The following is a 16253-nucleotide window of genomic DNA, read 5'->3' on the forward strand; positions in this document are numbered from 1 at the left end:
TTTGGAGCGCCTACCTTTCTGGGTGCCTATCCCGGTCGAAGGCAGACATAGAATGCTCCCAATCACAGGGGGGTTTCTATAGGCCATTGCTCCTCGTGCCTCTCTAGAGGGTGCCAGGTTCTGGCTCGTGGTCTCCAGTAGGCAAGAACTCCACGCACTTTGATTGATGCCAGAAAGTTGTACATATCCATTCAGCCTGGATAGCTCCGGGAGCCTCCGGGACTCGCCCAGAAAATGGCGTTTCTTTACATTCAACGCTGGTTTTTGTTGGCCTTGGCCACTGGCATTGAGTAATGAGCTTCATTCCCCGTGGCACTATCCTGGGTTTATCATATATTTTCCCCCTGTGACACTATTTTATTTACCTGTCTGTAGACCCTTCTTTCCTAATAAAAATTTATACTGCTTATAAATTATAAAATTTATAATTAAAAAGTTATAATTTATACTAAATTTATACCACAAAATCTAGATGGTTTTGGACCTATTATGGTGTGGGTTTGGTTCCTATGGCCTTCTGTTCACCATGTCCTGTGTCATGTTGGGGGCCATTTTATCTGCTTACAGACTTGTCAAGCTCAGCCAGCCAGAGGCTGATTTCTGCACATTTTAGCAAAATTAATTTGGTGAATTTGTGCACAATCAAAAACAAACAATATTGCATTGACTTTCTAATCTTTTCATTAGTTTAAGAAATTTGCAATCCAAGCATAATTTATACTTCTATCATCTTTTTGCAGGACAAGCAAGATCAACTTCAGCAGTTCTCGGGTGAACAGGTCCTTCGGGGTGAGGAGTTTAAGAGTTATGTTAATAAGTTACGAGGCAAGAGCTCGGTGTACAAAATGAAACGTGCCGAGTTGAGTGAATTGAGAGCCGAGTTTGGAGTTCTTAGTCGAACAGAAGAGATTCTCAAGTCCAAAGAGGCACAAATGCTAGAACAACTTGTAAGTTTATTATTAGATAATACTGTATATAAATGTTATTTAAGTACTGTCTCCACTCGATCATCCGGACTATATGGGAAGGACCCCCAGCCGGATTATCACATTTTTCGGATAATGGTACTTTTTCACCTATGAGTCCAAAAGTGACCATTTCCAACTATTTTTATACTACAAACATAATTTGAATTGCCTTGCCACATACAATTATTAAATATTCAACTAGAAACCTCAACTTACCTTGTTGGTGTTCGTCTTCTTTATTGATGCCACACATCTTGAAGTTAAAAATTCTTAACAATTTACGTAACCTATACTAACACAACACTAAAATTAACACTTAAAATTACTGTACAGTTCATTAAGCTAAGTTAGTTTTGACTGCCAGCTGCTGAAGCCTCACTGGTTGAGGGCATTTGGGTTGCCTGTGAGGCCTCACTTGTTGAAGGCGCTTGCTTGCACCTCACTTGTTGAAGCACTTGCATGCCCTCACTTGTTGAAGGCGCTTGGCTTGCCTGTGACGCCTCACTTGTTAAAGGCGCTTGCTTGCACCTCACTTGTTGAAAGCGCTTGGCTTGCCTGTGGCGCGTCACTTGTTGAAAGCGCTTGGCTTGCCTGTGGCGCGTCACTTGTTGAAAGCGCTTGGCTTGCCTGTAATGCCTCACTTGTTGAAGGAGCTTGGCTTGCCTGTGGCGCCTCACTTGTTGAAGGCGCTTGGCTGCCTGTGACGCCTCACTGGTTGAACAACACGTAACTTGTCTTTAATTGCTAGGACAATCTTCTTCCTCTTAACACTTCCAGAACGATTGATGCTGCTACCAGACATATTCTTGGTCAAAAATGTTCAAAATTACTATGAAAATTAAGAAAGGTTTTTAAAAAAATATTTCACTAATGGCGCAACACTGTGAGGCCGAACTGGTTGAGGTGTATAACAGTGACTTGTCTTTAATTGTTAGGACAACTTTCTTCCTCTTAACACCTCCAGAACGATTGATGCTGCTACCAGACATAGTCTTGGCCAAAAATGTTCAAAGTTACTATGAAAATAAAAAAGTTATTTAAAAAAATATTTCACTAATGGCGCAGCACTGTGTATAACACGAGGGACGGACGCACATGGGTTGACCAGTGTAGGACGGGTCCACTTGGGGTGGGGCAGCTATAGCACGTTACCTAGGCTGCCAGGAGGAAAAAAATTCACAATATTTTTGAAGGAAACTTCAGCCTGTGCACAATACTTTTAGGAAACTTATTTATTTGTTATTACATAATTACTAGTACTTATTTCATTTGTTTTTGGCTATGATTAATTGTTCTAAAATTAATGGTAATTCCTGTACCCAGGTGGTCCCTCCTGACGCACCCCTCCCACCCTCCCAACACCACCCACCCACCCCACCCCCCTCCTCCACCATGCGTCTAGAGCCACAGACGGGATTAATACGGTATGGCCGTATTTTCATCCGGCCAAACTAGCTTTTATCCGGTTCCTGTGGCCATTTTGGCCGGATATTGTGATAACTTTATCCGATCACGATTTTGGCCGTATAAGGGCGTTTTCCGGATGTTTGAATCCTGGATAATCGCGGGGTTACAGTAGTGTAACGAGAAATATATATGGGAAACTGCTTCAAAGATAATAGAGAGACACTTAAAATGTCAAATTTTTCATAGTTTAAAAAAATCAGATAATATGTTTTGATAGATGAATTCACAAAGCAAGTTCTGTAACATTGTTATACCATTCTTGTTACTCCCTCGTTCACCCTCTCATCCCCCCCCCACCCCCTCATCCACATGCCAGCAGCAGTCCCAAAGCTCTAAATACAAATCCTGTTGCCAAGTATTGTATAACAGTTTGATGACTATGTGATTGGTGTCCCAATTAGCATGAACAGCTAGAGAATCTGAGGAATAATCGATGTAACAAATATATTGAGTTATAAATCTGACAATAATAAAGTTATTGTCAGTTACCAACTGCCAAGATTTGGCTTAAAATTTGGGAGGAAAAATTATTCAATGAACTGTGTCAGTAAAATGACCCCAAGTCTAGAGCTTTAACAACTGTGATGCGCCGAATTTATTGTGACATTCCCCCATATGCGCACGAAATCCAGTGTTCCCAAAAAATTCTTTTCTGTGGGAGCCCCTACGGCTCCCTGGAGATTATCAGGCTAATGTATGTTATATATTAGACCGGGACATTAGCTAAGGAGTTCAGACCTACCAGGGACCAGTGCCAGAACCTGGCCCCTTCAGAGAGGTTTCAGGGAGCAATGGCCCTGGAAAACCCCTTTGTGATTGGGGTTTTCCTTATCTGCCATCGACCGGGGTTAGGCACCCAGGAAGGTAGGCATAACAAAACAAACCCCACATGGTAAAAAACAAACAAAAACCGAACAGAGAGGTAGAAACTCCCTACAATCCCAAGGAAACAAGCAAACATCACACTTTACCTGGGTTGAACCTGGCCGTCTGGCTTTCTAGGCTTCATTGACCTTTTCTTTTGAGGCTGGTGCTTTGGATGATGATTCGGCCCTGGGTCCTGCGGTGAAGGATCCTGGAGTGGGGGCAGGGCAGACTTGGAAGCCTTGGACCTCGCCTGGGTTTTTCTGCCCTTTGAGCGGGGCTTACTGTTACAAGGAGTGGGGTTTTCTTTTCCCCCCCTCTGCGTACGAGTTGGATTTGGTGTCTGCCCCTCCCCAGGTTTGATTCCGTGTCCTCCCGGGTGCGTCCGTTCTGCCTTTCTGGAGGTTTTCAGCTTCTCACATCCAACTTTCTGTGGTGCGGGCGGCCTTTGCGGCTTACTTCCTGCGTGACCCGGAGTATACCTCTGTTATGAATCCGTCTTCATTCAGGTTTGGATCGTCGTTCCTCTACAGGGTCTGTTACGGGTCGTATTCGTTCTGGAGTTGTCCTGGCTGGCGGACTGTCCTGTGTTTGCTTTGGAGGTTTGGAATACCTTCTGTCATTCTCGTACACTTGAGTGGTGCGAGGTCTCGACGGTGGTTCAGGTTTTCCCGGGGAGCGAGTTTGAGTACCTCAATGAGTGCTTGTTTGCCCCTGCTTTTCATTGGGATTTTGGAGTTGTGCAGCTCCATGTACAGGTTCCGTCCTTTTCAGCTGCGCAGGTTGCTGAGGACTTAGGCGCTCATGGCCTCCTGATTTCAGCCTTGTGTTTCTTTTCCCTCCTGGAGCTACGTTCAGACTGGCTTCAGAAGGATGTGGGGATGCTGTAGGCTGTTCTTGGGTCCAGTGCCTTGGGCTCGGTGGCTCACTTGTCATCTGCTTTTTTGAAGCTGTTTGTGCCGATCCTGTTGGATGCGGTTTCGCTGTTTTATGCTTCCTGGTTCGCATGTCGGCAGGCGGTGCTTGCTTCCTCTTTGGAATCTGCCTGGGCCCTGGCTCTTAGGATGTCTTAGCCTTTTTGTTCCCTGCTGTTTGCTGACTCTGCAGTGTTGCAGTATTTCCAGGCTGCCTTGGCTAGTTGTGGTCCTCTGTCCGACTTGTTGGTTCTCCTGGGGCCCCAGGGGGGCGGGAGGCTTCCCGGCAGGGTCGTGCCAGGGCTCAGGATTCCACTCGTCGGGGTAGGCCACTGGTGACAGTTTTGGGACCGGTCCCGCCTTCGGACCAGTCTTCGTCAGGTTGGTGCGGTGTTCGCTCTGTTTGAGGCTCGGGTTCTCATAAGGGGCACTGGCCCTTTCATGGTTCGCCTCATTGTCGAGGCGATGGGGGGATGGCTTGCTCTGTGTGCTCACGCCTGGTCCCACGATTTGTGGGCATTTCAGTTGGCCTGTGGTGGCATTGGGGGGTCCCTCCTAATTTGAGGGGTTCGGGGCTGGCAAGGCAGGCCTCTTCCTCTGTGCTCTGTCAGGTCATCTTGGAGTGGGTTCGCTTAGGGGGTGATCCAAACAATGATGTCTCTCAGATGGGTTTCTCGTCTGTTCCCAGTCCCGAAAAGGGACTGTGTGGACCTGCGATTCATTCTGGACTTGTCCCGTCTGAACGCCTCTGTTCATTGCCCCTCCTTCCGGATGACCACGCTGTCCCAGGTTCAGCTCCTGTTGGCACCGAGTGCTTGGATGGTGTCCCTGGACTTCCGGGACGCTTATTTTCACATCCCAATTTATCCAGGGTTCAGGCACTGGCTTGGTTTTGTTGTGGGGTGCCAGTGTTACCGCTTTCGTTGTCTCCCATTCGGGTTGAACCTGGCACCTCGCGTGTTCACACGCCTTACCCAGGTCATGGTGGCCCATCTGCATCTGTTAGATGTTCAGGTGTTGGCTTACTGTACTTCAACGACTGGCTGGTTTGGGCTCCCAGTCTGTCCGCGTGTCTGCTCGCCAGGGAAATGGTGCTTTCCCAGCTAGCCGGGTTCAGGTTCCTGGTGAACTGGCAGAAGTTCCATCTGGTTCCCTCCCAAGTTCGGACCTGGCTGGACCTTGTGTGGGACTCTCAGACCGCTTCCTTGTCTCTTCCTCTGGAGTCTTTCCTTCGGCTGCAGTCCCGCATGCGCTTCTTACTGGGGGCTCCCGGATCACCCGGTGGTTGCTCGAGGGTCTGTGCGGGAGCCTGAACTTTGTGATGATGGTCTACCAGCCGGGTCGGGTTTGGCTTCATCGGATGTTCTGGTTCCTTCGGGGACGTCCCTTCCACCTCTCTAGCGATCACTGAGTTTGACCCCCGAGGGCCTTATGTCAGCAGCTGCGTCGCCGACTTCCTCTTCGGGTTTTCGGGGTTCAGTGCCTTGGCGCCTACCTGAGCCCCTTGCTCGATTTGTTCACGGACTCGTGATCTCTCGTCTAGGGCTTTGTGACCAGTGCTCACCAGGCCGACCAGGGGCGGTGGGCTACGTCCTTCTGTCAGGCCCACAGCACAGTGTGGGAGTTCGCAGCGGTGTGGTGTGCGCTTCGGTGGGTTCGGGTTGCCTGCCGATTGACGATCTGACTCCATTCGCACTGCTCCCTGGTGGTTCATTGCCTGAACCGAGGGTGGGTTCGATGCGGTCCTTAGCTCTTTGGGGTTGGTCGCTTTGGGTGACTTTTTTGCTGAGTTCTCGAGGTTTGGCTCTTCTGGTGGTTCATTTCCTGGGGGTGTCCAACGTCATGGCGGATGGCCTGTTCTGGTTCGTTCCCCTGTCAATGGAATGGACCGTCCATGCCGACTTATTCAGTTGGCTCTGCCAGACGTTCAGGCACCCGGAGGTGGACCTCTTCATGTCAGCGTGGTCGAGGCGTCTTCCAGTATATATGGCGCCTTTCCCCGATCTCGAGGCCGTCGGGATCGATGCCTGACGACAGGACTGGTTGAGGTGGGGATTCCTGTACCTCTTCCCCCTGGTTCAGCTGTTGCTCCAGCTTCTCGTTTGCTTGGAGACTTACCAGAGGTGAGTTGTCCTCTTGGCCCTGTAGTGGCTGGCCCAACCGTGTTTTAGGAGGCGCTACTTGCCCGGTGTCCGAACCTGGAGGTTTTTCCACGGCTCTGTCTCTTTCAGAAGCTCGGCCTGGTCCGTTATGAGACTAGTTCGCTCTTCTCCTTGAGTCTTCGCATTTGGTATTTTTGACTCAAGTTTATCACCATTTGTATGGTGATCAGGTGGCTTCATTAATGGTATCCGAACTGCGGGCTTTGTCTCGGTGGCAGTATGAAATTTCCTGGCGGTCCTTCCGTTTCTTTTTGACTCTTCATCATTGTACTTTGTTTTCAATTCGGATGGTGTTTTAGTTTCTTTCGTGGTTGTTACCGAATCGTCATCTTATGCCGAATATTGTGCAGCGCTGTCGGAACTGCTTCAGCTTTCTTTCGGTATAGATGTTACTTCTGCGCCGTTTCACAAGCTGTCTCGTGCGTTGTTTCACCACCGACCTGCTCATGCGCCGTCTGAGCCATCCTGGTTTTTGGACAGTGCTCTCCTATCTCTCTCCTCCTCGGTTTGTTGTAGCCCCTTCGGTTCAGGATTGTTTCTTTAAGGCTCTTTTCCTGTTGGCATTGGCCTCTGGGGGTCAGGGTTGCAGAGCTTCATGCTCTTCTCCAGCACAGGGGGTTTCTGCTCCTTCGGTCCTGGTGGTAGGTTTGTCTATTTGCAGCCGTCTCCTTCTTTTATGGTGAAGAATGAGACTGGTGCTTTCCGGTGGGGTCCTTGGGTTATTGGTGCTCGGGTGGTTAGGCAGGGGGTGCGTCATGTGTTGCGTCTGGTCATGGCTCTCCGCTGTTACCTGAGTGCCACGGCCTCTGTGACTGGGGACGCGCTGTGGGTTGACCTTGTTTCCTTTCTTTCCCTGTTCCAGGATTCGGGTCTCTCAGATTGTCCTCAGGTTTATTCGGCCCAGCCAGCCTGCGGTCTATCCCTATGCCCACGACATTCGTAAGTTTCCTACACTGGCTGCCATCTTCGGTAACATGTCTGGAACTGACATTCGTTGGCGGGGTTTTTGGAGGTCAAACGGGTTCTGGCCGCTCACTACCTTGTCAATGTTCCTGGGCCTAGTCGGGCCTGTGTCTAGTTGGGTCAGCGGTGACAGCCAATTGTCTCGACTTCGAGTTGAGGAGAAAGTGTCGTCCGCCTCCTGGGTAAGTCCTTAGTTTCCTTATCTTTGGTGATATAACTCCAGGGAGCTATTGGGGGTCCCCTCAGAAAACCTGCATTGAATGTAATGAAATGCCATTTTCTGGGTGAGCCCCAGAAGCTCCCTGGCAACCCTCTCTCCCTCCAGTCGGCAGTTCCGTTTTCATTTTTGATGCTTAGCCTCTGAACTGGATGGCTTGGGTATCCAGTTGGGAGTTGCACGGGCTGGCAATGCAGCAGTGATGTGTGACGTTTGCTTGTTAACTTGTTTTCTTAAGTTGTAGGGGAAGTTCTGCCTCCCTGTTCGGTTTTTGGTTGCTTTTTCTTACCAATTGAGGTTTGTTTTGTTACGCCTACCTTTCTGGGTGCCAACCCCGGTCAGTGGCAGACATGGAATACCCCCAACCACATGGGGGGTTTCTAAAGGCCATTGCTCCCTTTCCCTCTTTGAGGGGGCCAGGTTCTGCCTCATGGTCCCTGGTAGGCTGAACTCCACTGACCGATGCTCTGGTGTAATATATCACATATCAGCCTGATAGCTCCAGGAAGCTTCTGGGGCTCACCCAGAAAATGGTGTTTCATTACATTCAATGCTTTTTTTTTTATAGCTTGCAAGTTTTGGAACAAGTGGCCAAAGACTCAAAAAACAGAAGTGCCAAAAAATTCATTCCTTAAGTTCTTCTGTAAATAGTTGGAACAAGTAAAGTGAGAAGGTGGTGGATGCCAAAACCACTTAAAGTGTCATATGACAAAGATTACTGGGAAGACATGGCTCTCATCCAGTAACTATACACATCAAAACTTACTAGTTTTTCCGGTGGAATGTGCAGTACAATACTGCATTTAAGATTAATGCCAGTATGAGAAAATCAGTACGAGCCTTGAGGAGGATTCAAACCAGCTCACTTGGTACTCCTAAGCTAATATAATGCCAATATATTAAATTGGGGTATATGAGGGCAAGTAAGGAATTATATTTTATTGATTTGATTTGATTACATTTGTGTCAAACATAGAAGTGTATAGGTAGCTAGGAGCATTTGCTATGAAGCAGTACCTTGCAAAATTTGTCTGTCACCAACATTCTGAAATAAAAATTTCAGAATGCATTAGAAATGCAGATGGGGGTATCAGGCTTCCGTGAAGCTCAAGAGAATATGGAAAAAGTGTCATCCATGAAAGCTGAAGTTGATGAACGTAAAGGGCAAACACTTGAAGAAATGTCTGGCATGGTCATGGAGCTTAATCATAAAATTGCAGAAAGAAAAGCACGTTTGGCTCCAATTATCAAAGGTAAGTTATGGATGCTCATGTGTCCATAAGGTTGCATGCACCATATTGATGTGTGCATGACTATATAGATGAATAAATGTGCTATGTTTAGTGTGCTATACTGATGATTACATATATCGTGTTGAGGATTGAATATAATATATCACATTGATAACTCTGCATACTATATTTATCTTCTTACATTAGGCATTATATATACTGCACTAACTAATAATACAGTGGCACCTCGACTTATGATTGCCCCCAACTTACGATAATTTCGAGTTACGATGTAAATTTCATCGAAAAATGCGACTCGACTTACGATAGTGTCATCGACTAATGATATTTGTTGGTACACGTTTGGGTCGATTGAGCGCGTGGTTCCCAGTCACGCGGGCCAACCTGCCTCAGTTTACTAGAGCTGCCCACTTAGTGACAATCACGCCTATAAGAAATTCCGTTTTTGTGGTGATTTTTTGCTTTTTGAACATAAAACTGATTATTATATATCACGCCATGGGTCCCAGAAAGTCAGTGGTAAGGTTCAACCTAAGAAAATAGTTGTGAATTGAGGCAGTAGAGAATATCCCTTCCTCATTAAGAAAATGCGTGAAGTATGGGAAGAACTGCAAAGTTTTGCTGAAAAAACTCACCCAGATAAAGCTGTAGCAGGCCGTTGCATTGACCTTTTAAATGACAATGTGATGTCTTACTACAGACGAGTGTTAAAATGTAGGGAAAAACAAGTGTTTTTAGACAGATTCTTAGTAAGACAAGCAAGCAGTGAGCCACAAGCAGGTCCTAGTGGTGTGCAGGCAAAACATGCCAGAGAGTGTATCCCAGAAAAGTCATCACTGCCTGATGTTATGGAAAGGGATTCCCCTTCCGAACAGTAACACCTCTCCTCCCCCTCCTCACCATCTTCCATACGCCATCAAGAGTCCTCCATAAAGGAAAGATAAACATTTGTACTGTATTGTAATTAGAGAACAAAATTGTATTCAGTATAAAATGTATTTGTAAGTTAGTAAGTTAGTAAGAAGCCCTGAGGCTGCCCCGTTTTGGTTGGTGGTCTAGTCGGGTCCCCCGTCCCGCCCTGCATCCGGGTCCTTCCCGTCTGTGGGTTCGGGGTCGGGGCAGGGTTTCCATGGTTTTGAGACTCGGTCTCGGGGAATTTCCCTTCCGGGGTAGCGACGAGGGCATTCAAGCCTGTTCCTCCAGCCTTGTTGTAAGAGTCTGCCAGTGGGCTCCCTTCCTTTGTGCTTTTCACGGCTGCCCCATTTTTTCTTGAGGCTGGGGCTTTGGGGGGACGGCTCAGCCCCAGAGCCTGCAATGTGGGTTCCTGGGGCTGGGGAGGAGCTGACTTGGGTGGCCTCAGGCCCCGTTGGACCCCGCCATGATTTTTTGTACCCTCTGGGCAGGGCTTGCAGTTGAGCGGAGTGTGGTTTTCCTTCCCCACTCTCCACACGAGTTGTTGGGCGTCAGCCCCTCCCCGGGCTCAGTTCCTTGTCCCTTAAGCCCGTTGGTTCCATTCTGTCGGTGGGTGCTCTTCTCCGTTATTCGCCCATTTTTCTTGGGATGGGACTTCTCCGTCATGTTCCCCTCTTCTTGGGGTTCTGCATGACTTTTGGTCTCGGGTGCGACTGGGTCTTTCAATGCCTTCGTCATTTGTACTTGCTTCTGTGTTCTCAACGGTTCAGGATGGTTTTTGCTCCTTCCCGTATTACTGGAACATCTTTCGTCTTTCGGTGAGGCTTCCCTCCGGTCCTTTCAGGGGCTTGTTGGTCCTCTTCGGTGTTTCCTGTTGGTTTTCGGCCCTGTCTTTTGTTCATGTATCTTTTCTCCGTGCTGTCTTGGCACTGCTCGTTTTCCTTCCATACTCCTGGTCCGGGATGCCAGGTTGGGCTGCTTGTGGCCCGATTCGGCTACTTGTCGCCCAGTTGGGCTCCTGGTGGCCCGGTTGGGTACCAGTTCGGTTCATTCTTTTCATTACCGGCTATGTGTGTCGTTGCTTACTCCTTTTTGGTTTCTGTTCCCGTGCGTTGGGCTGTTTCTTCTCTTACGTGAATCACTCGGGATGCAAACTGTTGGGCTACTTTAGTGTCCTGCGCATGCGTCGTGGGAGTTTGTTTTGGTTCGGGCGGTGTGCACAAGTGCTTGTGTTCTCCATCCATTTTCTCTCGAGTGCTTTGCCTCTCGCTCTTCTCATTCTCCAGTCCGTGCCCCGTTGCTCCTGAGGGTGTTCTGAAGTGCTGCTATGGAGAGGACGCTGGGTTTTCCCTGCGTTTTGGATGCGGGCACCTCCTTCGCCTCTCCCCTCCTCTTCTCCTGCATGAGCAGCTCTGGCCTGCTTCCGTGGGTGGTGCTCCCGTTTTTGTGGGCTGCGGGTGCACAATACCCTCGCCTCCTCTGGCAGCACCAACCTAGTAACATTGTCGTGACCCTTTTGTGCCTATGTTCTGCAGGTGAGTTTATGCGGTCTGGTGTCTCCTTCGTCCAGGCGCTGGTTCGTTTTGGGGGTACGAATGGGAGTACATGGAGCATACATACAGGGGTGTCTGCAGCAGGCCTATTGGCCCATACGAGGCGGCTCCTGACTATGCCCATCCAGTCCCTCTCCCATGCATGTCCGCCCATGCTTGCATTTCAGGGCCCCGCCTCTACTGTGTTCTAGGGTACAAAGGTGGAGGTGCCTGATATGTAGTACATGTTCCTGTGTTCAGGGGTGTTGTGTGGTGACGTTTTACTGCGGTTTTGATACTGCGGTTGCGTGTTGGGGTATAGTTGTGGAGTTTTGTTCGGCCCTTCCGTGTTTCTTCTTGGGGCCTTCCTTGTTTGGGTTCTTTATTCCCATGATTTTCTGGGTCCCTCATTCCTGGCCGGTCTTGCTGTACCAGGCTTCGCTTTTCCATGTACATTTGATTCTCTGTACTCCCCTAGTTGTCGTCACAAAGTTGTGCTTGCTGGGGATGAGCTTTGGCTCTTAGTCCTGCCTCTCGTCTGTCATTCTACTTCTGTACAGGTTCTTGAGCTTTCTAGGCTATCTTCTCTGCACTAGACGCTGGGTGTGGGGTTGGCCTCCGCCACTTCCCTTCCTCATGCGTTCCTATTGTCTCCTGCGGACACTGGTGTGCTGCTTCTCTTTTCTATGGCTCATTTGGGCATTCAGTTCAACATTTTTCCCCCGTTACGTGTGCCCCATGGTTTGTATTTCTCCACCCTGTCGTTTCCTCTGAGGGTTTTGCTTGTGGTGGTCATGTCCCCTCTGAATCTTCTGTCTCCCGAGGACGTGTTGGGACATGTCCAGTGGCTTTTGGTGTTGGTACGGTCCCTTCGTTCCCGTTTGCTGTTTACCTTCTTCGTTCCTCAGCTTCCTTTTGTCATCCACATTGTGTTTTGTTTGTGCCTTTTGGCTCTTCTATTGCCAGGTTTCGATTCTGGTTCCTGGCTTTCCTGGTCTGTTGGCGTTTTCAGAGTCTCGCGGTGTCCCTTTTCTGGAGTTGGTCTCCAACCTCCTGGCGGCTCGCTGGCGTTGGGATGTTTTTCGGTACAGCAGACATTCCATCTCCTTCTTTGCCGGCTCGGGTTTCTGGCTTTGCCTGCTCGATGGTTGCACCCAGGATCTTCCTGTGGCTCCGCCTCTTCCTCGGCCCGTTTGGCTCTGCCTCGAGTCTTACCTTCTGTTGGTGGTCAGGTGGCTTCATTGCTGATGTCCTACCTGCGTGCCTATTCTTGGCGACGATGTGGGTTTTTTTGGCGGTCCTTCCTTTTCCTTCTGTCCTTTCTTAGGTGGCTGTGTTTTTTGGCGTTGTTGTGTTCCTCTCTCGTGGGGTTGTTCGGGGCCGTCATTTTGCCGCATACTGTCGCCCCGTATCGTGTGGCACTGGCGGAGCCGCTTTCGCTTGCGTTCGGTATTGATGTTACTTCTAAGCCATTCCGCAAGCTGTCTCGTACGTTGTTTCACCTCCGGCCTGCTCATGTGTCGTCTGTGCTGCCCTTGTCTTTGGGTGGAGTGCTCTTTTCTTTCTTCTCCTCAGTTTATGGTGGCCCCTCCTGTTCTGGTTTTCTGCTCCTTCGGTCGGGGCAGTAGGTTTGTTCGTCTCCAGCCGTCTCCTTTTTGTCTGGCAAAGGTTGACACTGCTGTTTTCCGGAGCGGTCCTTGAGTTTTTGATGCATGATTGATTAGGCCAGGGGTGCATCATGTTTTGTGGTCCATGGCGGTTGTTCGCCATTTTTTGCGCGCCTCGGCTTATGTGTCCGTGGACGCGTTTTGGGTTACTCCGGTTTCCCTTCTTCCTTGTACGCAGGTGCTGGTTTTCCAGGTCATCCGCAGGATTCTTACGGCTAGCCAGCCTGCGGTCTATCCCCGTGCTCGTGACGTTCACACGTTCGCGGCTCTTGCCGCCATTTTTGGCAACGTGGCCTGGTTTGACGTTCGGGCACGGGGTTTTTGGCGGTCGGACAGGGTCCTGGCTGCCTGTGGTCTCGTACTCGTTCCTGGGCCTAGTCGGGCGTGTGTCGCCTTGGGTCGGCGGTTGCAGCCAGTTGTCTCAGTTTTGAGTTGTGGAGCGTGCAGCGACCGCCTCCTGGATGTGTCCCTCTACTTTCTTTTGTGGGTAGTTAGCTCCAGGGAGCCAACGGGGGCTCCCACAGAAAATCAGCGTTGAATGTAATGAAACGCCATTTTCTGGGTGTGACCTGGAGGCTCCCTGGCATCCCTCCCTCCCTCTCTCCATCCAGTCGGCGGTTTTCACGTTTTCTTGACATCCAGCCTCAGAACTGGGGTGTAGATTGCCAGTGTGGGGGTCTGGGGCTCCCCCTTCTCCCTCCCAGGGAGGGGGGAGCTATGCAGACAGCGGCACAGTGATGTGTGACGTCATGCTAGTTTGCTCGTATCTTTTTGGGGAATTCTATCCACTAGTTTGGCGTTAGGTAGCAATTTTAACCAGAATAAGGGTTTGTTTTGGGACGCTTACTTTTCTGGGTGCCCGATCCGGTCGATGGCAGACATAGAATGCTTCCAACCACATGGGAGTTTCTATGGGCCATTCCTCCCCTTGCCTCTCTGAGGGGGCCAGGTTCTGGCTTGTGGTCCCCGGTAGGTCCACAGAATTCCATTCACATGACTGATGCCAAAGTCTGACATTAGCATATCAGCCTGTATAGGAGCCTCCAGGTCACACCCAGAAAATGGCGTTTCAATTCATTCAATGCTATTTTCTGGGGGGAGCCCCGTCGGCTCCCCGGAGCTATCCCAGGCTGATATGCTAATGTCAGACTTTGGCATCAGTCATGTGTATGGAGTTCTTAGGCCTACCAGGGACCACGGCCAGAACCGGGCCCCCTCCGAGAGGCAAGGGGAGCAATGGCCTATAGAAGTCTCCATGTGGTTGGAAGCATTCTATGTCTACCATCGACCGGAACAGGCACCCAGAAAGGTAAGCGCCTCAAAACAAACCCCTATTCTGGTTAAAATTGCTACCAAAAGCCGAACTAGTGGATAGAACTCCCCAACCGAAAACAAGCAAACTAGTGTGACGTCACACCGCCGCGCCGTTGTCTGCGCAGCTCCCCCGTCCCCGGGAGGGGGAAGGGGGAGCCCCAGACCCTCCACGCCGGCTACCCACACCTCAGTTCTTGAGGCTGATGCTATAGGCGATGGTCGTGTGCTCTGGCTCCGGTGTCGCTACTGCACTGTGCTTTGCGTGTGGTGTTGGTTTTGTGGGTGCGAGAGCCAGGAGTTATCTTCAGTACTCGGGCTTCTCAGCTTGTATTCCCGACATCGCGGCCGGCTCTGTTCCTTGGGGTTCGCTGTCCTCTTGCAGGGTTTTGTTTTTCTTTTTGTTTTTGCCTGGTGGGGGGTTCTGTCATTTTATTCAGTTTGTTTTTGCCCTTCCACTGTTCTCCTCGGTGGCGCCCCCTGCTAGGTCCCCCGTGAGTGTACACGTCCCTGGGATTCAGCTATAGAAGTTAGTTCCTTGTCTGTTCGGGTGGTCTTGTCCTTCCTCTCATGGTTGTCTTGTCCTTCCTCTCATGGTTGTTTCAGGACCGTCATCTTATGCCTAACACTGTCGCCTCGTATCGTGCGGCGCTGGCGGAGCCGCTTCAGCTTGCTTTCGGTATCGATGTTACGTCTGCGCCGTTTTGCAAGCTGTCTCGTGCATTGTTTCACCTCCGGCCTGCTCATGCGTCGCCTGAGCTGTCCTGGTCTTTGGACAGAGTGCTCGCTTTCCTCTCGTCTCCTCGTTTCGTTGTGGCCCCTTCGGTCCAGGATTGCGGCACTTCGCCGTTATTTGCGCGCCACAGCTTCTGTGTCCGGGGACGTGCTGTGGGTTGATCCGGTTTCCCTTCTTCCCAGTTTGCGGGTTCGGGTCTCCCAGGTTGTCCGCAGGGTTATTAAGTCCAGCCAGCCTGCGGTCTATCCTCGTGCCCATGACGTTCGTAAGTTCACGGCTCTTGCTGCCGTCTTTGGGAATATGTCTTGGTCTGATATTCGGGTGCGGGGATTTTGACGGTCGAACAGGGTCCTGGCTGCTCGTTACCTTGTGAATGTCCCTGGGCCCCCGTCGGGCCTGTGTTGCTGTGAGGGGGGAGCCCCGGACCTACCGCGCCAGCTGCCAAGCTTCAGTTCATAAGCTAATGTCAACCAGGATAGACGCTTCTCTGGCCTCAGTTTCCTAGGCGGTGTTTGCCTTGTGTGGCGTTCACTCCCGTGTGTTGTGTTGTGCGGTGGCCAGGAGTACCTCATCAGTGCCGGGGCTGCATGCGCTTAGTGGCTGACTTCCCTAAGCACCCTGTGAGTACTGCCCTTGCATAACAGGGTTATCTTCCCTGGGGCATTCAGGAACCATTACCGTGGAGGTTCTTGCTGCTCGGCTTTTGCCTCGCCCTTGGGGCCAGCTGGGGCTGGGGGCCCTTGTTTGGCCCTGGGTAGGGATTGGTATTGTGCTGGTTAGGGCGTCAAGATGTTGCGCAGCCTGCCACCTAAGCACCGACCGGTTTCTGTTGCCTCTGGAGATGGTGTACTTTTGCGGGGGTTTTCTTTTGTTTTTATTTTCATTTGCCTGGTGGGGGTCTGCCTAGTGTAGCTATAGTTCCACTGGTAGTGTTTGGTGGCCCTCTGCTAGGCCCCCGTGATTGTACATGTCGCAGGGGTTTTCAGTGCTATCCTCTACCCTCTTGTTCTTTTTGGGTTTCTTAACCGGTTAGCAACACCTTGCCCGGGCTTCATTTAGCAGTCAGCCTACAGGCCCTGGAAACCCCTGTCTGGGCTCGGGGGACCATTGAATGTGTCTTCCGGGTTCCAACCCGTCTTGTACGGGATCGTTGGTTGCTGTGCCCTTGTCTCTGGGTGACAGTCGCCACTTTTACTTCTGTCATGCTGCCTGTTGGGTCCCTGACACCTTGATCCGGAGTCTTTCGAGAGAGATTCTCTGCTTGTTCTCTAGTACTCTCCTGATGTT

The 16253-nt window shown here is 50.3% G+C and overlaps 1 protein-coding gene across 1 annotated transcript in view; it reads left to right on the forward strand.

Annotated features, from left to right (window-relative positions):
• LOC123755719 (intraflagellar transport protein 81 homolog) overlaps positions 1-16253 on the forward strand; it is a 192451-nt gene that overhangs the window by 125647 nt on the left and 50551 nt on the right. The window contains exons 10-11 of the mRNA XM_045738459.2: positions 741-947; positions 8619-8808. Coding sequence (XP_045594415.2) covers positions 741-947; positions 8619-8808 — 397 coding nt within the window. The remainder of the gene's footprint in view (positions 1-740; positions 948-8618; positions 8809-16253) is intronic.

This window comes from Procambarus clarkii, chromosome 43 (assembly GCF_040958095.1).
Source record: "Procambarus clarkii isolate CNS0578487 chromosome 43, FALCON_Pclarkii_2.0, whole genome shotgun sequence".
NCBI lineage: Eukaryota > Metazoa > Arthropoda > Malacostraca > Decapoda > Cambaridae > Procambarus > Procambarus clarkii.